This window comes from Eubalaena glacialis, chromosome 7 (genome assembly GCF_028564815.1).
Source record: "Eubalaena glacialis isolate mEubGla1 chromosome 7, mEubGla1.1.hap2.+ XY, whole genome shotgun sequence".
Lineage (NCBI taxonomy): Eukaryota > Metazoa > Chordata > Mammalia > Artiodactyla > Balaenidae > Eubalaena > Eubalaena glacialis.
Genome location: NC_083722.1, coordinates 105,179,274 through 105,202,216, shown reverse-complemented (window position 1 = coordinate 105,202,216; position 22,943 = coordinate 105,179,274). Strand labels below are relative to the sequence as shown.

The following is a 22,943-nucleotide window of genomic DNA, read 5'->3' as shown; positions in this document are numbered from 1 at the left end:
GACATCACCCAATTGGAGGACACCAGGACATGGGAGTGTCACCCAAGATCATGGGCAGGTCCATCCTTGAGAAGTGCAGTTGAAGCTGGAGATGGGGAGCCGTGGTCCCTGTCTTCAGACCTCAAGAGGGCTGTTCTAGGCAGAGAGGACAGGTTGCTTTGTGTCTCCAAAAAGGACGTAGCCAGGACGAACGTGAGCCAGAGTGTAGCTAAGGATGAACGAATCAAAGCAGTCCCTGTGGGGAGGTTATGTGGAAACAAATTATATATTTGTTTCTCAAACCTGAGAAGAGAGAGGATACGGCCAGAGTGTTTTCTTTCTTTATTTATGCCCTACATCTTCCCCTGAAGCAATTTAAATTGTTTACATGGAACGGTATACGCTGTATAAGGATAATAATGTTAATGGAATTTAAATTGGAAATCGGGGCCACGGAAAGGAGGGTGAAGCACATGCTCCTCAGGGTAGGCTGTTCATGGCCATGGAAATGCTCAGTTTTGAACTGGAGCTTCTGTGAGGCTATGTTAGAAAGAACCGATTCACTCATTTATTCATTCAAGTATTTATTTAGCACATACTATGCGCTAAACATTGTGCAGAGTTAAGTGAGTGGATGAGACAATATATAGTACCTCCTCTCACGGAGTTTATGTTCTAGTGAGAAAAGACAGGTGGTAAAACACAAAAGCGAATGAACCCATAAATGAATACGTACACAGAATATCAGACACTAAGTTAAGGATGGTGGGCGGGGGTGGGCGGGGGGAGGCCTGATGTCACCAGGAGGCGACTTTTAAGTTGAGATCTGAGTGACAAGAGAGACTTTGAGCAGCAATCACTGTGCAGCGAATGTGGACGCAGTTCTCCCAGGACTGTGTTTGGAACGACCCTCCGTCCAAGTTTCGGTACGCCCTTTAGGCACAGTTCAGTGAAGGGCTGTGGGGAGGCCGGGCCCTGCATGTGGAGCCTCCGGGGTCCCGCTCGGTCCTGGGAGAGGAGTCGGAGTCCTGGAGGACGGAGCACACTGCGTGTGTCTTGGGTCTATCTTCCTCGAGGCTGTTTTTTCTCAGTTAGGCTTGCATGGACTCAGTGGCTGACAGCGGGGGAGTTCACTCACTGAGGACAGTGCTGCCCTTATCCAGGCTGTGTCCCCTCCCTTCTCTGGATGAAGGAAACGGGGAGCGTTTCTAGCGTTGCTCCTCCTCAGGGACCTGCCTCCCAGGAGGAGCTAGTTTGGGGTTGTATAACCATAAAGAGACACAAACCTCAAAACCCAAGTTCCTTGTTGGTCACAACATTCTCCGACGTTGTCTCCAGCAGAAGCAGTCCCGTGATGTGACTTTAGATTAGGCCACCTGGCTCCTCCCCCCAGCCAGCTGCTGGCTTACTTTCCACATCACCGTAACGGGAATGAGCGTCTTTGTCCTGCCTGCCTCCTGATGCTTTATGTGGAAGAAATAAAGGAACGGCTGGGAAAGGGCTTTGAGGTGTCAAAGGCATTCTGAGGCTGAAGGATTTCTGTCAACCTGAAGGATTTTTGTGTTTCCCCAGGTTAGAAAAACCCTGGACGCCACCATGCAGACCTTGCAGGACATGCTGACTGTGGAGGACTTCGACGTCTCCGACGCCTTCCAACACAGCCGGTCCACGGAGTCTGTGAAGTCAGCCGCCTCCGAGACCTACATGAGCAAGGTCAACATCGCCAAGAGGAGAGCCAACCAGCAGGAGACAGAAATGTTTTATTTTACAGTAAGTGGCGCCCTGGCCCAGGATCCTCTGTCTGCCACCCCCCCGGCAGTGATTTTGGGGAGCAGCCCAAACTACTGGGAGCCAGAGCAACCACGTGGGTCAGTTAGACCTACAGTTCTTCCAGCATGCTTTTCAGATTAAATTGCCTGGCGTGGCTTTGTGAAATGCAGAAAGTGAGCTACCAGTGGGTAGCACCGGCCTTGATCTTGGATTGACAGTTATTGTGATTTTCCTGTTCTAGAAAAAATACAGAGAGAGTTGTGTTCAGTAGCGTGGGAGGAAAAAGAGCTAACAGAGCCAGGTGCACGCCTCAAGTCACAACCCTCAAGTTTAGTGTATGGTTGTCATGTCAAGTTGTGTCAAATTTGGGCATGGACTCTGCAAACAACACCCTGAGTGATCTTTGCAAATTGCTGGTGAGTTGCCAGCCTTTCATGTAAAATCCCAGATTACTTACATTTCACTTGGCCAAGGGGGAACAGGGATGAGAGTCATCGGGGCTTTATTTCAACATGTATTTAGTGAACATGGAATGGGGTTAGAAGGGACCTTACATCTTCCATCTGATGTTTGATCCTGTTCAACCCTATCCCTGCCCAAAAGTCATTCAGATTCTGCTTGAACAACCCCAGATTAAAAAGCTCCCTCCTTCCCCAAACAACCCTTTTGTTTGGCTTGTGGCTGGTTATAGATATTATGATGTTTTCCCGTATCTCTGTTATCTTCAAAAATCATCCTCACTAGGATTTCTGGTCATTGATCTTAATTCCGTTCTCTGGGGCAACCCAGAGAGAGGCTAATTCTACTTGACAGTCTGGCAAGGTTGCAGGGAGCTGGGTTTTTATTTCTCCAGGCTAAACATATCTACTCCTTTCAATCCAGCCTCTTAAGCTTTTGTTTTGAGTGCCCTCAGCATCCTAGCGACACTCTCCGGAACGTGTTCCACTTGTCGGTGCTTCTTCTAAAGTAAGATTCCCAGCAGCGGAGTGACCAGCACAGAGCAGGGCTAAACTTTCACCTGCTTCCACATTAGGGGCTATGCTTCTCTTTCCATATGTCCTAAGATCATATTCTTTTTTTTTTTTTTTTTAACCTAGTATCAGTTAAATCTCTATTCCCACCGTACTGCCATTAAACGAGGCCACCCTCCTCCTATGGGATGTGTAGGTGATGTCTTGGTTGGGTCTGATGTTTATCACTGCTTAGATTTCCTCTTGATGGGTTCAGCTCATGGTTCCAGACTATCAGGTCTTGATCCGGCTGCTCGTCACATATGCTGTGTCTTCAGACCTTGTGTCTGCAGAGTCAGTAAGCCTGGCTTCTGTACCTTAAAGTTTGTCAATAAAAAAAAAACTAATTGGTACTTCAGGGCCCAGGCCAAAGACAGAGTTATTCAAAACATGCCACTAGGCTCATATTGATCCATTAATCAGCACTTTTAGATTGTGGTCATTTAACCAGTCACAAACCCACCCAATTCTAACATCCAACTCCATTTCATGCTAGGCCTCGTCAAATCCCTGTCAAAAACCAACGGTTGACGCCTACTGCATTTCCTTCATCAACACTCTTTGACTTTGTTGTTTTCAAGAAAGAACCGATTCACTCATTTATTCATTCAAGTATTTATTTAGCACATACTATGTGAATACTATGTGAATCAGCCCATGCCAGTTTCGGGGGCTCACCACTTCCACGAGGGGCCTACTGTGTTTGTAGAGAATTTATGGGTTACAAAGGTAAGTGAGGAGTGTGGATGAGTATTGTCACTTAGGCAGCAGAAGCAAAAAAGGGGGTTCAGTCTGCTTGAAATTAAAAGACAGCATCCATGATGGGGGGTCATGGATGTTATATTTTGATCTGAATATTCAAGTTATCAACCTGGTTGGCTAGTACACCTCATGACGTGATGTTGTGACATTATTTAGGTATTTTAAGGACATAACACTCCTTTTAAAGCAAACATTAATACGATTCAATGGCATTCTTTCCTTCATGGGTCACACGTGAAGCCTGGGTGAAGCTTGGAAGAAGTAGCCGGATCCCCAAGCCCCAGAGCCCCAGTGTGTAATTTGCACTAACCAGGTGTAATTTGCACTAACCCACCAAAGCATGAGTTACAAGTTTGGGATTGGAGCTTCACCTGGCTTGGGACAGTGAGGCAGGATGGAGAGAATACCTACTTATACCGCAGCTCTGCTTTTTATGGTGAATTCTTAAACACAGGGCGATAAAATCAGAGGGCTATATTACTGGAAGCATCCAGAGAGAGCCTCTAGGTGAGTAGTTATCAAACCGAAGTGTGCTTTTGAATCATGTAGGAAGCTTGTTGAAAACGTAGGTTCCCAGACTACCACCCTCCCTGAGGTGGCACCCTGGAAATGTGAGCACTTCTGGGCCTCTGTGGTGCCCTCCTCGGGTTAGACTCACAGTCTTCCAGAGCAGGAATCTGCATGTGGACACTCTCCACAGCTGGGTAGGAGGCCGCTGGTCCCTGTACCACACTTGGAGAAGCACCATGAGTCTACTCATTTTACCTTGAGGAGGGCATGAGGCCCAGAAATGTTCAGAAATCCGGCCAAGATCGCACACTGAGTGGCCGCAGCTCTGAGCTTTTTCCTTCTGGGGAGAATGGGAATGGTGATGCTTCCACCATTTGCCATCTGAGATTGCAGTGAGGACCAAATGTACATGTTTGAAAACCGTCTACAGATACAAGGGGGAGTGACTCTTAGCAACCACGGGACAAGGCCCTAGGAGCTAAGAAGGACCACGGCCAAGGAGACAGGACGCCACAAGCCCCAGAAACCCAGCAGGGTGGGGCCAGGGTGCGGTGACCTCAGTCTTATCCGGACACATGTCAGCCCCCTCCCCGTGGGCCTTTCCCCACACCTGTCTTCAGCGGGAAGATGGTGACGTTCCAGATGTCCTGAGCTGCCGAAGCGCACTTCTTTGCTCCTCTGCGCCCTTTCTGAGCCTTCTGGCTGGGGAATAGAATGGATTTTTTGGTGATAAACTAGCTGGCAGATTTGGGGCAATCACATCCGTCCCTGTGCCTTCATTCTCAGGGCCTTTGTAACTGCGTTCCCCTCTGCTTAGACCCTTCCCTCCCATGTGCACCCACATGGCTCCCTTCGTCACCTCCTTCAGGCCGGGGCTGAAATGGCAACTTTGCAGTGAGGTCTGCCCTCACTCCCAGTTCCTCATTCCTGCCTTGTTTCCATCCCTAGCGTTCACCACCATTGACCAATTGTGTATTTTATTTATGTTTTTGTTAGTTTATTGTCTCTCTCCTACTCTGCTATGTCAGTCCCACCAGGTCAGAGATTCAGCTGAATTTCTCAGCACCTACTACATGCCTGGCACAGCTGTAGGCACCAAGGATCCAGAAAGGAACCTGCATGGACGGTGCCTACAGTGGCTCATGGTCCAGCAGAGAGGGCTCCCGGCCTGTGATTGGGCGACGTGGGGTGGCAGGGCTGAGGGAAGCTGGTAGTTGTGTAGAGGCGTGGCTGAGGCCAGGCTGAACTGGGAGCAGGTAGATGTGTTTCTGTTCTGGGTGTCCCGTTCCTGGCACGGCTTCCAAGTGCATTGTGCTTGGCCAGGCCCCAGAACTAGAGGCAGCCTGGGGTCCCAGGGCAAATCATTTCTTGTGCCAGCCTCACCTTTCTCATCTGTAAAAAGAAGAAAATCATATCCCCAAATGCAGTTCGGGTTAGTTTAATAGGAACGTCTCCAGGGGCCTGCAATGCCCTTCCTCCTTCAGAGTGCAGCCAGATAAAATGAGACATGTTCTGAGGCTCCCCTCTGACAGATCTGATAACTCTCTCTTGTCTCGGCTGCATGCTCTTGGCCCAGAAGCACGGAGGAACTTTGATGGCTAAAGAAGCCCACTGCCTGGGCTCCTGCAGTCCTCACCTGACAGAAGCACCTTTCACTGCGCCCATCCCCCGAGCTTTCTCTGTGTTCCCAAACTGACCTGACATGCCTCATAGGACTGGACAGCCACGCTTTGCAGAGCTGGGGATCTGATGGAGCTGACACAGAAACCCCTTTCCCCGTGCCTGGGGCCTTGAGGGTGGCCTCGCACCCTGGAGGCCCACTATGGAGGCAGAAATGGCAGGACTTGGCCCTGCGATCGGTAATGTCCTTGTGCCTTGTGTCTTACAGAAATTTAAAGAATATGTGAACGGCAGTAACCTCATCACTAAGCTACAGGCCAAGCATGACTTACTCAAGCAGACTCTGGGCGAAGGTGAGTCAGGTGGCAGAGGCTGGCAAGGGGGGCTGTCTTCCCCGCTGGGTTGTGTTGTCACCCCTTGAGCTGTTTCACGTGGAGATCCCGGGCACTTGGTGGAATGAGGCCTGGTCCTGGAGCCACCTACCAGGGTGAGCAGTCTGGGAAAATAGCTCTGGTACAGATGCTGAGGGGGTCCAGTCTGGCTGCAGAAACTATGGGGCAAACACAAGTCTTAGTTTGGGTTGTGGAGGAGGGTCCCAGATAAAGTGATGAGGGTCCCCAATAGGTAGGGGGTGGGATTCAGGGAACAGGCGTCTGCAGTGTTGCTTTTTAGCAGATTCTGTTTGCCAGGAATACTATTGGAGTGCCTGGCCAGGATTCGAGGTCCAAGAGGAAGAATGCATATGTGTAAAGCAGAGTTTGGTCCTTGGGAGACCTGGGGGCTAGACTTAAAGCTCCCCAAAGGCTTCCAACGATGGGTGGGATAAAATCCCAACTGCTCCCATGGCACACGAGGCCCAAGGTCACTTGACCTCTGCCTGCCTCCCTGACCTCATCTACCCATCCTCCACTTCCCTACTGTGCTCCAGCGGCACTGAGCTCCTTTCTGCACATCAAAGCTCACCTAAGAAATGAAATTGAGTTATTTGTAGTGAGGTGGATGGACCTAGAGTCTGTCATACAGGGTGAAGTAAGTCAGAAAGAGAAAAACAAATACCATATGCTAACACATATATATGGAATCTAAAAAAAAAAAAAAAAATGGTCATGAAGAACCTAGGGGCAAGACGGGAATAAAGACGCAAACCTACTAGAGAATGGACTTGAGGACACGGGGAGGGGGAAGGGTAAGCTGGGACAAAGTGAGAGAGTGGCATGGACATATATACACTACCAAACATAAAATAGATAGCTAGTGGGAAGCAGCCGCATAGCACAGGGAGATCAGCTCAGTGCTTTGTGACCACCTAGAGGGGTGGGATAGGGAGGGGGGGAGGGAGGGAGACGCAAGAGGGAGGAGATATGGGGATATATGTATACGTATAGCTGATTCACTTTGTTATAAAGCAGAAACTAACACACCATTGTAAAGCAATTATACGCCAATAAAGATGTTAAAAAAATTTTAAAAAAAAGCTCATCCAACTTATTCCTGCTTCAGGGCCTTTGCATCTGCTGTTCCCACTGCCTGCAATGCCCTTACCCCATGTCTCTGTGTGGATGGCTCCCTATCAGCTCCCTTCAGCTGTCAGCACAGATGTCACTTCCTCCTGAGACCCTCCTGCCACCCAACCTCAAGGAATCACCACCTCTGTCCCAACACTCTCTCTGTTTGATATTCCTCATCTCACTCATCACCATGTGAAATCATCCTATATACTATTTGTTCACCTGCTTATTGTCGTTGGTCACACCCCCACCCCCAAGAGCATCATATCTTCAACCAGAGTAGGGACTTCCTTGCTTATTTTGTCCACCACTTTATCTAGTGTCTAGAACAGTGCCTGGCTCATATCAGGCACTCAGTAGCCACTGAATGAACGTTGAATGGAAAGGTCACCAGAACATGAACTAGAAACCATCCAAGGTCAAGGATGTGTCAACTGAAAACAAAAATGCACACCCTAAGAGCTGAGAGTTATATTTTATTCAGTGGACAAAATTGAGGACTTAAGCCCAGGCCACAGCATCTCAGATAACTCTGAGACACTGTTCCAAAGAGGCAAGGTGGGGAGCCAGGATATATAGGAGTTTTTGCAACAAAGACCAGGTAGTCGGAACATCTAAAGATTGCTGTTAATAAAGGAAAACCAGACATCTCACGTTAAGGAATTTGGCACTTTTCTATATATGGGAAGATGCAAGAGTCTGGGCTCAGTGCAGTCATTCCTTTGATATGCACCTCAGCTCTCTGGAGCCAGTATCCTGTCTTTTCTCATCCTGAGTTAACTCAGGGTGCACCATTTGTTGTGGGGGGGGGCGGGGGCGGGTGGCTGCAGTATCTGATGATTCACTGGTGGGCGTTATGTTTCATTTATTTATTTATTTATTTAGGCTACATCGGGTCGTAGTTGCGGTACGCAGGATCTTTGTTGCGGCATGTGGGATCTTTCATTGCAGCACGCGGGCTCTTTGTTGCGGCACGCGGGCTTCTCTCTAGTTATGGCACGCGGGCTCTAGAGCGCGCACAGCCTCAGTAGTTGTGGCACTCTGGCTTAGTTGTCCTGTGGCATGTGGGATCTTAGTTCCCCAACCAGGGGCTGAATCTGTCCCCTGCATTGGAAAGTGGATTCTCGACCACTGGACCACCAGGGTGGTCCCTGGGCATTATGTTTCCATCCCAAGCTCCCGCAGGGCTCTCCGTCGGGAGTGGCTGTAATGGCTGATGCCTGCAACATCCCTTGTTTACTGATATGGTAGGCGGCATTTTTAGTTCACAGATGGTTTATAGCAAGTCCTGGTGGCCCTGGAGCCGGGTATGAGGCTCAGCTTTGAGGGGAGGAGCTGACCTGGGGCTTCTGAAGCTGCTGGGCAACCTCAGAGATAGTCTTGTGTTCTGTTTAGAGAGGGCTGTTGGCTGAAGGATGTGCTCCACTGAAAGGAAAGAAAAAATGGGGTCTGGGAAACAGGGGGCCAGTACAAGAGAGATGAAGGGAATTTCTAAGATGATGATGCCAGTAGATCCCGAGATGACAGCTTGAAGCAGCCTAGAGAGCTCCCAGGAGTGTTCTGGGGAAGGAGTGTGACAGGACGAGAGTTGTGCTGGGCTGTGGGGCTGGTGGTCACTGCCGGTGGGAGTTCGCTGTCCGCAACACGTCCTTGCCTTTCCTGGCTCGCTCTCTTCTCCCTGTGGGTGCACATTCTAGTGGCTGTGTCCTGGCCACACAAGTCCCTAATTCCTGTCCACTCAGCAGCTATCAAGGGGGCTGCCAGGCTCTGCAGGCGCTTGGCATTTGTGAGCCCCATGCTTTAGAAGAACTGGTGAAAAATGAAACCATTTCCCAACCCCAAGGCACTTACAGTCTAGCTGGGAGACAACACATGACTTCATAAAAAATTAAATAGCGATAACACTATCACACAGAAATACTGACTGAATTGCCAGGTGAACAGTACAGATTCTGAGGGTTGTGAGTCCAGAGAGGGAGGTTTCGTTGTGGGCCCAGGAGAGCTGGAAAGGCTTCAAGGAAGATGAATAACTAGGGCTTGAAGGAATAGCCAGGACTTTAAAACTAATACCAATGGAATTTTTTCAATCAACTTTGTTGACATATAATGGATATACCATAAAATGCACCCATTTTATGTGTAGAAATCAGTTTTGACAAACGCATACATCCACCTGTCACCACCACCCGGAAGTTTGCTTGTGCCTCTTTGCAGTCAGCCGCCCCCATCCTCCACCTCAAGGCGCCACTGATCTGATTTCTATTGCCATAGACTAGTTTTGTGTGTTCTAGCTGGTGAGAGCTGGGGAGCTCTTGGAGGTGATGGAAATGTTCTATATCCTGCTTTGGGTGGTGGTTAGACATGGGTGTTTACATTTGTCAAAACTCATTGATGGAGAGGAAGAGTGGGGGAGAAGGAGTTGCAATGAGCTTTTACTTCATTTCCCCCGTCCCGCCCCTCTACATTCTGCCCATCCTGACATTACAGTATTGGACCAGGCGAGTGGGGCCATGGAGGAGTGTGGGTAACACGGAGGAACAAGAACAGCAAGAATAGAGGGAAAGGGGAGAGACAGAAAGTCCTAGAGAGGAGCTTGGGTGTGTGTGTGACGGGGGCAGCTTCCACGGCTCGTAGAATCAGTTTTTATGGTCATGGGATTGGGGGCTGCTGCTCATGAGTCGTAGCAAAAGGTGGGTCCATGTGAGTTGCTGGCTACTTGTATTTTCGAAATCAGATACCCTGGATTTAGAAAACAAGATGTTCTTTAAAAAAATAAGATCCCAGACGAGGAAGTGCTTCTCTCCAGCTCCTCCGTGAGTGCTCTCACATGCAACCTTTTATTCCTGCCCTTGCCTGAATGGCCTTAATGAAATAATAATAATAATTAGTTTTGGTTGGCGTAACTCCTGACCCATTTGGTCTTCCAAGTTTATTTAGCCTTCAGCTGCGCCTTGCTTTGAGATGTGATTTATGAGTCCTTCTTCTGACTTTTGAGCTGAAGAGCAACAAAAAACTGAAAATGCAGCTTCAGAAGTATAATGGAGGCTAAGAAAGAGCCATCTAGAAGAATTTCCATAGTCCTGTTTTCTCATAAGCCAGCTGTGAGGAAAGCCCACTGTGCTTCTTTTGATAACTGGGATGGGTCTTGTTAGACTGGTCAATTCTGGGGAAGTTTTTTTTTTTTTTTTAACGTCTTTATTGGAGTATAATTGCTTTACAATGGTGTGTTCGTTTCTACTGTATAACAAAGTGAATCAGCTATATGCATACGTATATCCCCATATCCCCTCCCTCTTGCATCTCCCTCCCACCCTCCTTATTTCACCCCTCTAGGTGGTCACAGGGCACTGAGCTGATCTCCCTGTGCCATGCGGCTGCTTCCCACTAGCTATCTATTTTACATTTGGTAGTGTATATATGTCCATGCCACCCTCTCACTTCGTCCCAGCTTACCCTTCCCCCTCCCCGTGTCCTCAAGTCCATTCTCTACGTCTGTGTCTTTATTCCTGTTCTGCCCCTAGGTTCATCGGAACCATCTTTTTTTTTAGATTCCATATATGTGTGTCAGCATATGGTATTTGTTTTTCTCTTTCTGACTTACTTCACTCTGTATGACAGACTCTAGGTCCATCCACCTCACTACAAATAACTCAAATTTCGTTTCTTTTTATGGCTGAGTAATATTCCATTGTATATATGTGCCACATTTTCTTTATCCATTCATCTGTCGATAGACTCTTAGGTTACTTCCATGTCCTGGCTACTGTAAATAGAGCTGCAATGAACATTGTGGTACATGACTCTTTTTGAATTATGGTTTTCTCAGGGTATATGCCCAGTAGTGGGATTGCTGGGTCATATGGTAGTTCTATTTTTAGTTTTTTAAGGAACCTCCATACTGTTCTCCATAGTTTTTTTAATTTTAATAAACTTTGTTTTAGAATAGTTTTATATTTATAGAAACGTTGCAAAGATAAGATAGTACAGTTCCCATATACTCCACATCCAATTTCTCCTATTATTAATATCTTCATTTTACACGAATATGGTATATTTGTCACAATTAATGAATATTGATACATTATTATTAACTGAAGTTAGTAAATTACTGAATTACTGAAAAAACTGAAGCTGAAACCAAATCTTCAGTCATTTTTGTGTCTCCCCTGTACAATAAAGGTATATGTGGATTCTAAGGGCATTAGGGGAAAGGGGAGAATTTGCGCTGACTTAGTTTGATAAAGATCTTGCCCATTGGGCAAAGTAGGGGCATGAAAAAATTGAGCGGGCCAAAGAAAGCTCAGAATCTTCTAATTCACTCTTCTGAGCGTCTTCAGATGATTCCCCTCTACCTGGACATGTTAACTCTTCCATTCAGTAGAAAGCTCTTCTAAGAGTGGGGCTAGGGTAGGGTGACACCTGCATCAATGGCCTTTTTATGTCACCTGGGAGCTATTTTATATTGGGGGGATAATCTGGTCATTTTGAAAACAGGTGAGAAATATGGGGCCAAGTGGAATATTTTTACTAAAAAGATACAAAGCTTTTTTTAAAAATGAAATGAAATATCATGTCTAGTGCCTCAGTTTCTCTCAAGTACTCTTTTGACAGCACGCCTCAAAGAAACCACAAGTTGGAGGAAACTAGGTCTTTTGGGTCACCCTCACTTAGAAGCGAATTTTTGAACATGACACACAAGTCAAAATGCTTCTAGGTGCCCTGCAAATTGTCATTCCTTGTTACAAATGTCACTGCCACATCTTGGGAACAAGAGTGCACGCCCTTATGTGCCCTTGGCTGTTGCTATGTCGTTTTGTTGGCCAGAGGATTCTTAGTTTATCATCTCTGAGTCTTAGATTTCTGACCTCTTTATTGTCCTGGGTAGTCAGTAAGCTCCAGGGTTTACACTTAAGATATGGGTGGGTTTTCTTTCAATTTACTCTATAGCGCCTCTAGGGTGAATGGTGCATTGTCTATAAAAGGGATGAGACATAACCTTTTCAGGCCAAGATTTAATAGCCCATTACAGAGCAAAATGTCCACCGGGACCAGGACAGTCTGACCTTCTAGAAAATGACTGAGCCACCAACTATAAAATATGTTTTTAAAATCCCAAGAGGTCTCAGGTGGTAAAGGGCAGAACATTTTTGATTTCTGTTATTTGTTAGAAGTTGAAACACCATATTCCAAAAGATGTTTCTGGTAAAGAGGTTCTTGAGATCTGGAATGTGAGTCAAAGCTGAAGGAGAATAAATTCGATTCGTTGCCAGAGGAAGGTCTGTCTTGAGTGTGTTCTGACACATTCCACTCCAGGACCCAGATCCTTTGATTCCTACCTATCCCTTTCTTCCCCCCTGGCCATCCATTCATCTGTCCATCCATCCATGGGGACACAGTATATACAAGACGAACAAGGTTCCTGCCCTCATGGGGAAGAGAGACCTCAAACAGAAAACAAACCATTAAGTAAAGAATTATAACTGTGAGTGTCCTCGAATAGAAAATTGGGGCTGAGATAGAGAATAGTTGTGTATGGGGTTGGGGAGCATTGGGGCACCTGCTTTAGGTTGTGTGATCAGAGAGGCCTCCGAGGGGAGGTGATGTTTAAGCTGAGACTGAAGGATGGGAAGGCGTCAGCCACGTGAAAAACTGGGGAGAGAGTGTTTGGGGCAGAGGGAATAGCCTGTGTGAAGGCAGGAAGGGATGTGGTGAGGTAGGACTAAAAGAAGGGCACTGTGCCTGGACCACAGTGAGTATGTAGGGGAGTGGGCAATTCTGGAACCAAGAGGAGGTAGAGCAGGAACCTCTTCCTAGGTCCCCTTTGTCAGCCAGAGTTGTACAGCTGACTACAGCCCTAAGGGAAATGATGTGCTTTATAGTCAACCCAAGCCACTGGCTGATGCTTTCACGAGTGGGCTGCCATCAGCTTCAACTCAGGGTCTTAGATCTACGTGAAAATTTAACTCAAATTGATGTCTGGTAGGAATTTGCCCCAGACCCCAGACACACAATCAAATTAAGCAGAGCAAATTTTCCTGTTTTACCTAACTTTTCTCCTTTCCTGCTTTGGCTTCAGTTCAGCCAGCTGCAGTCACTCTTGTAACTGCTTGTGGCTTTGGTCAGGAATTAAGGAATTGTGTGCTGATTCGCTCCAAGTTTTATTCTCAGACTTCTCTAACTCTCTTCCTCCCCTCATTTTTCTCCCCATTCAGCATTGTTTTCTGAAACAATAGAGAAACACAAATGCTCTGTTCTTTTTTTTTTTAATAAAGCCCCTTCATGTGAATGCTTGATGGGATTCTAGGGTCTGGAGCTGTTCTGTCCAATATGGTGGCCACAAGCCACATGCGGCTATTGAACACTTGAATCGTGGCTAGTCTGAATTGAGATGTGTAAAACGAGCACCAGATTTCAAAGAGTTAGTAATATATATATCTTATTAATTTTTGTATTGATACATATTGAAATATTTTTGATAGATTAAATACAATGTATCATTAAAATTAATCTTTCATGTTTCTCTTTACTTTTTATATGTGGCTACTAGAAATTGTGGCTTGCATTATATTTCCATGGGACAGCACTGGCTTAGAGGTTCTCTACTGCACCATAAAAATAATGAAGTACTGAATCATGCTGTGGATGAACCTCAAAAGCATTCTGCTCGGTGAAAGAAGCCAAATGCAAAAGACCACATATTGTATGATTCTATTTTTATGAAATATCCAGAATAAGCAGATCTATAGAGACAGAGAGTGGATGAGTGGTTGCCATAGGCTGGAGATGGGAAGAGGGAGTGACTATAGATCAGCACAAGGGATCTTTTCAATGTGATGGAAATGTTCTAAAATTGAGTTGTGGTGATGGTTGCACAACTTTGAATATTTACTAAAAATCACTGAATTATACATTTTAAATGTGTGAATTTTATATGTAAATTATACCTCAATAATTAAAAAAGAGGGCAGTGGATATGAGTCTGGAATTCCAGGGAAATGTAAGATCTGGAGATTAAGTTAGGAAGTCTCAGCAAGCATTTGAGATCACCTAGAGAGGGTGGGTAGGAGACCCAGTTTGCATCCTGGGGGCATTCCAATATTTAGAGGTTAGAGTGTGGACAGATGAGGAGACAACAAGAGAAACTGAGGAACAGCCTGTAGGGCAGGAAGGACACCTGGAAAGTGTACAGAGTCATGAAAATCAAGAGGAAAAAGCTTTATAAGAAGGGAGTGATTAACTGAGGCAGGCAGTGCTGAGTGCTGAGCAGTCAGGTAAGAGCAGAGGAGACATTGGGTTCAGCCGCACAGAGCAGTCTCCGTGGTGTGGTGAGGACAAAAGCCAGCTGCAGTAAGGCAAGAGGAGGAAGCGACAGGGACTCCAAACAGAGCTCCTTCAGGAAGTTTTGCTGGAAAGGAGAGCTGAGAAATGGAGATTGAGTTAGAGGAGAAATGGGGTCAAGGGGAGGCTTAAAAGGCAGGTTGGATATATCCAGTGTACGTGTTGATACGCTGATGGAAATGATCCAGAAGAGAGGAGACTGGCGATGCTAGAGAGAGGGGAGGCACTTGCAGAAGCAAAGCCCCTGAAAAGGGCCAAGGGCATGGGACCTGCAGCACGGGGTCTGGGTTTTAGCAGAAGCAGGATGCTTCTTCCAGAGCACCGGGAAAGGAGGTAGCAGGGGAGTGGGCAGGCGCAGGTAGGTGGGTAGGTCTCATGGTGGTACCCAGAGACCCTGTCTTATTGATTTTGTTTTCCAGTGAAGGAAGCGAGAAGGTCTTCAGCTGAGGATGAAGGCAGGAGGGCTGGGGGTGGGTGCTTGGCGGGGTTGAGTAACAACAGAAGGTGTCTTATGGCTGATACCCTTCAGTGCCAGGCATGACAGGTGTTCAGTAAACCTTTGTGGACATAAAGCAGTGCATGAGCTCTCGAGCTGGGGTATGCATAGAAGAGAGTACCGGGAGTGCTTGTCAAAATGCAGATTCCTGGGTCCTTATCCAGGAAAGAGCCAAAAACTCTGCATTTTTGACAAGAGTTCCAGAAGATTCTGATGCCAGTGGTCAGCAGGTTGTAGTTTGAGAATCGCTGAAAAAAAAACTGTGTAGGAACAATAACAAATGAAATATATGTGAACATGGCCCTACAAATAGGAGGCACTGAGGATTTAATAAGACTCAGTTCTTCGTAACAGAACATACCTTAGGCATAATAAGATTTCCCATTTCACAAATAATTAAGTTAAGGTGTTGTTTCTTGTTTTTAGAAAAAGATGAATGTTCTCCGCTCAAAAATAAAATAAACCAACAAAAATGAAAACAAAACAACAATTAAATCAATGTACACTTTTCTTTCCAGGGGAGAGAGCAGAATGCGGTACAACCAGGTAAGAGCGGTGCATCGTGTTTCCTTCACCTGCTGCCTGAGTGGGCAGTGGGAGGAGGGGGGAGGAGCAGGACAGGCGGGGAGGTGGCGAGACAGTGCTGGAGCTCAGGGCAGCGGAGGAGTCTTAGAGGGGACAGCGCCTCGCCAGTGTCCCCACGGGGGTGTGGCTGTGCTGAGAGGGAAGGCAAAGGTCTTTTGGCTGCTCTGCTGGTTACAGCGTTAGACTGGTGACGGGGAGGGGGCCTTTCAGAGCTGCTGTGGGAAGTGGGTGTCATCCCTCGTTGCTATCCATCTGGTGGGAGGATGGGAACGTAATATATATTGCAGAGTGGCCGAGGGCAACCAGGAGAAGCCAGAGGCTGTGGGGTAGCTGCCCACCTGTCTCCCCATCCGTTCTATGGCTGCTGAGCAAACCGCCGAGGCGTGGGGCCCAGCCCCGGATCCCAGTTTGTCAAGGCTCCGGGTTTGGCTGGAACCGCACACCACCGGGCCTACGCATGCGCATATCCACGCGAGTGCGCGCAGACGCTCGCTACTGCCCGCCCTGGCTTTGGACCTCGCAGCACTGGGATGGCCTGATGGCAGAGCCCCTGGTGGGGGAAGTAATAGTGGGCAGCTTCTGCTTTCTCTCCAGCTCGCTCAACATTATCCTCTGGGCTTTTCCCTGAGCAGACCAGAACCAGTGAATACTTTCACTCAGCAGCTGGTAGCTGAGAGGCTGGCTTCAGGACTGGACCTTTCCTCTACCTGCGGAGAGTTTAGGTCCATAAGCAGCCCTGTCGCTGCCCGGGTTCCTTAGAGCCCATCCATTTCCGTGTTCCCAGCAATGCCTGTCCCACTGCCCAAGTTGAATTGAGCTGGTGGCCCAGAGGCCTGCACTTTTCCATCATGTGGCCATTGAGAGCTACTTCTGCCTCATTCTGGGCCCAGTGACCCAAAGACATCCTTTTCCCACAAGTTCTTCCCAGTGGCCCAGAATCCTGGAAGGCTGTCCTACTTGGCAAGAGGGAGGATGAACCCTTAACTCCCACCTCATCTGGAAGGGAGTTGGCTGGGAAAACGCTTGGAAAGCTTTGGGGTTTTCAGTTTGCTGGCCCAGGGTGGGGGAAGACTGAGGGCTCTCCAGAAGCTTAGCCCGTGCAGCTGTTCCTCTAGGCCCCGGCAGTCCCCGGACATTGGGATGATTCATGATACCAGGCGAGGCCCTCCCAGCACATGGGTCAGCAGATGTGCAGAGTTACTTTCTAAGAACCTTTTAGAAACAAACTCCTATTGATTTATTTATTTACTTACTTACTTATTTACTTACTTATTGCAAGAGTGTTGTCATAGTCCCAAAACAACAGAAGCCACATTTTACACCAAAGTCTGCAAATAGTGAAACAGATGGGGGATGAATTGAGCCATCACTCACTTCCTCCTAGTTCCTAGAACTCATGTGGGAGAAGATGGTTCCAGCAGATTGTAGGAGAGATCTGTAATCAAACCCTTAGCGAGGTCCCAGTGTCTTCCTTAGAGAAAAGTTGAGAGGTTTTTTTTTTTTTTTTAAAATAAAGCCCTCTGAGATGCTGTCTTCCACACCCTCTTTGACCTAGGGCCTGGGAAATTCAAGCTAGGATCACAGACCTCCCACTTAGATACACTGCACTAAGCTGCAAATCCAGCCATCTGCACTTTGGCCCGTGGCCAAGGTCAAAGGCAACTCTCTTAGTAAAGTAAAAGCTTCCTCTTACTTCCAAAAATCATTTTTAACTTACTGTGGAGTGCACTGCTAACTTGGAAGTGTTTTTAAAATTTATCTTAAATGCCCTGGGTGAGCTATTTCTATACTGTGGCCCTCTTTATCTGCCATAGTTTCCTGTCCAAGGTCAGTGTCGTTTTGGGTGATTATTTGAGCAGGTCCCCTCAGCCAAGTTGTTGCTGGCCTTGTATAGACAGACCAATTTTTGCACATGGGCTGCAACACATTGTATATTTTTTTCTCATACTTTAGAAAGTTATCTTAGAATAGCCCCAATTCATAATAACCCTGTAATTAGGCTGACCAGATGCAATAATGCACTTGAAAGACGTATGGTAAATGGCAAAGCCAGATGCAAATGTAAGGTTTGATATGGTTATTCAAACCATTGACTGGCTTCCCTAACCTAGGTTGACTCGCTCCAAGTCTGGATTAGCAGTGAAATCACTTGAGATTTCTTGTCCAAACAGATGCAACCCCATGCACACCCATGCACAGCTTCCAAGAGCCTGACCACCATTGAACTACAATGTTGCCGCCATTTTGGATGTCGACACCCACGTCTGTTGGGTTGTCTAGGGAAATAACCATCCTTCTGGTCACAGAATAATTTTGAGGCCAATTCCTGTGTTACTAACGCGTGTTAATTTTTATCTTGGTTGAAAGGCAGAAAGGGGACATTGGTCTCTGGTTTCTCTTTCTTCCTCTCCGTGGCTTTCTCTGTTCCTGTTTTCCCTGCCTCTTTCTCTCTCTCTCTCTTTCCTTTTGCTCTGCAACTGAGCAGCAGAAGAGATGGAAGGCTTAGGCTGCCCCACTTTCCTTGGCTGAGCTGCCCCCCTGCTCCCCACTTTGTGCCCCACCCAGCACTTCAGTAAGTCGGTATCAATTTGATGTCATGCAAAGTTGGGATAGCTACGTTTCCTTGTCAGAGATTCCGCTCACTGCACAGAGCACCACACAAAAGAAAGAAATGCTGATGCGGTTCTAACAGTCCTTTGCTTTCTGGATTGGGCAGAAATTATGTAACTTAAAGGGGAAAAAAAATCCTGAGGACTTATTTTAGGAAATAAATTTTAAAGGCACCCTAGATATTTTTGGTATTGGGTGTCCAACACCTGCATTAAGAGTCTGTACTCTTGCTGACCATGAGAGTTTAATAGATGATTTAATGCTATTGCTGAATGTTCTGTGATAAAATCAATTTCCCAATTTCCATAATCACACCGGAACCTGGGGTAGGAAGAGCTGAATTCTATTCCTGTGACCTTGGGCAAGTTTCTTAATCTCTCATGGGCTCGTTTGCCTTATGTTTAAAGTAGGTTTAATAGTTTTTGCCTATCTCACAGGGTTGTCGTGAGGGTATCATGCAGTGTGAGATAAGGAAATGATGTGAGAACGTCCAAAAACAGAAACCCAAATCACCATGGAAACAAGGTGGTGCAGCTGCTACCCTCCAGTTATGATACGTAAAACCTATGGCCCTGTCACATTTTTGGCACTCTCTTTTGGCATTTGGAAATTCAAAAGCAGATCTGTTGTAAGAAATATCACTCTCACATACCCACATCCTCAAAAAATAAGTAACTTATGAAAAAGAAATGACATGGACTTAGCTAACCAAATTGACGTAGATCCAAGATGAGCTCAAAATAATCTTGCCTGTTGTTTCTTTGCAAAATTTTGGTCTGTGCTGTTATTTTAGTTCCAGTGTTTGGGTGGCATGAGATTTGGATTCCACTGTGTCTTTGCCCATGCATGTCCTGGAGCTAGCAGCATTTGCTCAGTATTCAGACACCTAGAAGTTGATCCGAGTTCCCTAGATGGCGGGCCTGCTGAGGGAGACAGGCACCACAAGGCCAGTGAGCAAGGCAGCATGAGTCTCATCTCCTTGACTGGCTCCACGGCACATACGATTTCTTGCCCATTCACAGAAATCAGTCAAGGCTTGTGGGCCCAGGTCTGTGTTCATCAAGCATGGACATTATCTGTGTCAGGCTTGGTCCCCACTTGGTACCTCTCAAATTATGAACGAAGCCAGTTGCAAATGAACTGTGTCTCTTGGTTAGGGACCCTCCTCCTAACCTCAGAAAGCCCTTTGCCCTCGAAGGCTGGCAGCATTGAGTCAGGCCAACTTGGGTGGTGAAAGATGAGCAAATAAGCCAACACAGGTATATGCATGTGAGCAACTCTGGAAACTGGTCCAGTGTTTGTGGCTGTTTCGCTGTTGCTGGTGAACTGTGGTATGATCGCCCCTCCCTGTGGCCGAGATGGAGCACAGGGAACGGAGATCCTAAAGTCAAGCAAGACACTTTCAACCTGACCCCACGGGTCCTCCGCTGGCAAGGGTTAATGGGATGGATGAGTCTTTGGCTGGAAATGAGAAAGTGCCCTAAGGCTCCATGACAGACCCTTTGGGAAAAATCTTGGGATTGGAGCCAAAGAGGCCTGGGTTTGGGGCCTAGCTCTGCCACCTCCCCCCTCTAGGCCTCAGTTTAGGCCTCTGTAAAATGGGACCACACGCGCAAGGTTGAGCTGACGTGAAGTGTGATAATGGATTTGAAAACACTGTAACTGAAAGTGTACTTGACTAAAGGACAGGAGATAATCATCATCCTGGGTCCCCTGGGGACCCCAAAGAAGCTGCAGCCTCCCTCCTGGCATCAATTTCTTCATCTCTAAAATAAGAATAATAATTGCCTGGCTCTTAGATCAACGGAATAAAGATTAGTCAAGTGCATTTGAAATGCCAGGAGGCATTAGGAAGATCAGTGCCCTGGTACAGTGGGAGTTGAGACTTGGTGATGCATTTAAGCCAAAATAATGAAAATTAACCCTTCCAATCATCTTTGAAAGTCTCTTGCTTTCTTGGGGTACAGATTACATCTCTCCCCTGATTCCCCCTCCATCTGGTCAGCTTTGCGGGATGACAGCCCTGATTGGAGTTTCAATGGTTTCCTGGACACGTGCTGTGCCCTCCTGTGATTTAGAATACATTTGTGTTACTCCTGCCTGACACTGTGGGTAAATTAAGACCCGCTTAAACATCCAGAGGCCTTCAGATGGAGCATTGGACACCAATGCGCTGGGGGTTCAGGCCTTCCATTTGCATTTTGTGTTCTCCTCCAGTCGTGGGTCATAAGAGCGTCTTTCCCAGTTGTATGTTTACCTTGGTTGCTTTCTTGATTTCTTTTGTTCCGTTTTCCCCTAGGCCCCCCTGTCTTCCCCCTAAACCACAGAAAATGAGGAGACCTAGGCCTCTCTCAGTGTGTAGCCATAAACTATTTAACGGCTGTATGGAAGCGTTCATTAAGGTACTTGCTGGGGAGCCACAGAGTCCGCGAATGCACCCAATGTAATGGCAGCCTTTCTCCACCTCCTCCCCTGGCCAACAGCCCTGCCCCAACCTACCGACCTACCAACGACTGACGGACTGGAACTTTCAATCCGGGCCCTCGGCCAGGCCTCGTGGCAAGCTGGTCCTCCGGGCTGCCTGCTCTTAGCTTCAGTGAGGGCTTCTAATCAGAGCTGCTTTTGCCTCTGACCAGTTGCTCCTAAGTGCTTTCCCTTGATTCTCAGCCCTGGGGGAGGGTTGCAATCGTGCTGGGACCCAGTAAAATCCAGGTGGCGCTGAATCTGTGCCGGACAGTGGTCCCTGCCAGCCCCACTTCACTGCTTCAGGAACTGCAGTCCTGACCAGCCTGAGGGACAGTTAGAGAAACCCCCTCGCCTTGAGTCACACTCACGTCTCCCAGGAGGAGACAGGTTGGAAACAACACAAAGAAAAGCCCTGTGAGTAACAGTGTTTTTATACAAGTGATTTTTTAAAGTTGAGAATATACCAGCAAGGGAACACAACACATACAATTTGTACGAGAGAGAACCCTTCCACCTAATTTTGTTTCTTGTTAGGCAGTTTGGGAGAAGAGAAAAAAGCTGAGGTAGTCCCTTTAGAATTCCAGGTTAATCCTTTACACCTTAAACTAAAAAGAAAGCTTTTCACCTCAGTGAGTTTCTCTTCTTGCTTCTTGGCTGCAAAGGGTGCAGGATCAAGCCATTCCAGATAGAACAGCTCAAGGCAAGTTAAGATGGTGATGGAGTTGAAAGGGCAGCACGTGGGGGACACACTTGAGGAAGGGGAGATGCATTCTGAACATTACTTAGGGGAACAGCGGAAGGTCCCTGACAGTTATTGGAAGCCTGCCCCCATCTAACGAAGACCCTTTGCAGAAAATAAGAGTCAGGAGAAAAGTACAGGTTCTCGGGCCCTGCCGACACTTTCGGAGTGCTGAGGCTGCCCCCGCTCTGGCTCTCTATCCTCTGGCCTCATATAGGGCACGCACAGGACTTGCCGGGCAGGGAGGGTTGGCCTCAGGTGTGGGAGGGGGTAGGCAGGACTGGCCTGGGTCCCTCTGCCTGTAAGCGGAGTTCTGGGGGACAGTGGGGGAAGGGAAAGGGGAAAAGGAGGGCACAGGTTGGGACTGCCCGGGGGTGGGAAACAGCAGCAGCTGCTCTAGGATGCCTCAGAGGAGGGAGGTGTGGAGGACCCCAAAAGGAGGGGCGCTCCTGTGTGCATCAGGGAAGGGGTGCTGTTTGGAGGGGACCCGAGTGAGCAGTTTGCCATCCAGAAGGTCATGGGAAGAGGGGCTGTCTCAAGAGCCCTTTCTTCATCCTCCCTCCTCGCTCCAACAAGACTTTTTCTCGAAAAAGCCATACTCCAGAGCTGAGAGGGGACTGGGGCCCATTTGCTACTCTCTCTGCCCTCAAGGAGCTTATCATGTTACGCCGGAGGTTTCTGACAGAAAGCTGAACGCGGAAGATGATTCAGGATGAGCACTTGGTGACTGATTCCCCACGGAAGTAAGTTCTGTGAGAGCTCAGAGCAGGAAGAACTGTGAGCACTGGGGCCCGGGCGGCTTTGAAGGACGGGTTGGAGCACGGCAGAGGGGAGGACGGAGGAGCCCCTGAGAGGAGGAACAGAATGAGCAAAGGCCCAGAGACACAGACACCTTTCAGAATATGCTCAGCTCTTTGGAAACGGGTGCTCTGTCAGGACGCTTGGAAGGAGCTCTTACCTGATGGCATTTGCAAGTTAGGTGTTCTGTTTAGTGAAACAGTCTCTGAATGGAGAGCTCCTACATAAAATGCATGACGACCAAGTGTCATGCATCAACCGCGGGAGTGTCTGCCCCTTGGAGGTAGTCACCAGGAAGCCACATCCTTATTCTAAATATATAGCCATTGCTGAAGCTGGTCAGTCTTCTGAGAGCCTGCAGCAGGACCTTTGTCAGCGGTGCCAAAACTTTGTCTGAGAACAGACACCCCGGTCTTTGGAATGAAAAGCGCCAATCAGAGCCCGGCTTTGTAGCCACTGGAGCCACAACATGGCAAGAGGCATAGGCCGTAGTGGACACTAGGGGACTGGCTCTGAAAAGAGCCCCCAGAGAGGGACACCCCAGAGCACTGGGCAGCAGCATGTTGCTGGAATAAGAGCACAGCCTCCTCAGGGGACCGTTTGACTGAAAAAAGTATGTTTGTTGAGTGAATGCATTTCTTTATAGTCACGTGTGCTTGTACCGCACATCATCAGTGCAATTCCGCCAGCTCTTCTGCGCGCCCACTCTAAGCTAAGTGTGGGGACACACTGCAGCGGCGGGACCCCAACCT

General features: G+C 47.7%; 1 protein-coding gene across 4 annotated transcripts in view; it reads left to right on the top strand.

Annotated features, from left to right (window-relative positions):
- Nucleotides 1-22,943, top strand: part of SRGAP3 (SLIT-ROBO Rho GTPase activating protein 3) — a 252,906-nt gene that overhangs the window by 183,090 nt on the left and 46,873 nt on the right. For 3 of the 4 annotated variants that reach the window (XM_061195572.1, XM_061195573.1, XM_061195574.1), the window contains 4 exons: nt 1,552-1,749; nt 5,920-6,004; nt 15,512-15,539; nt 20,488-20,590. In XM_061195572.1, coding sequence (XP_061051555.1) covers nt 1,552-1,749; nt 5,920-6,004; nt 15,512-15,539; nt 20,488-20,590 — 414 coding nt within the window. Of the gene's footprint in view, nt 1-1,551; nt 1,750-5,919; nt 6,005-15,511; nt 15,540-18,625; nt 18,694-20,487; nt 20,591-22,943 lie in introns of those variants that run through there. The other variant, XM_061195575.1, reaches the window with a different exon arrangement.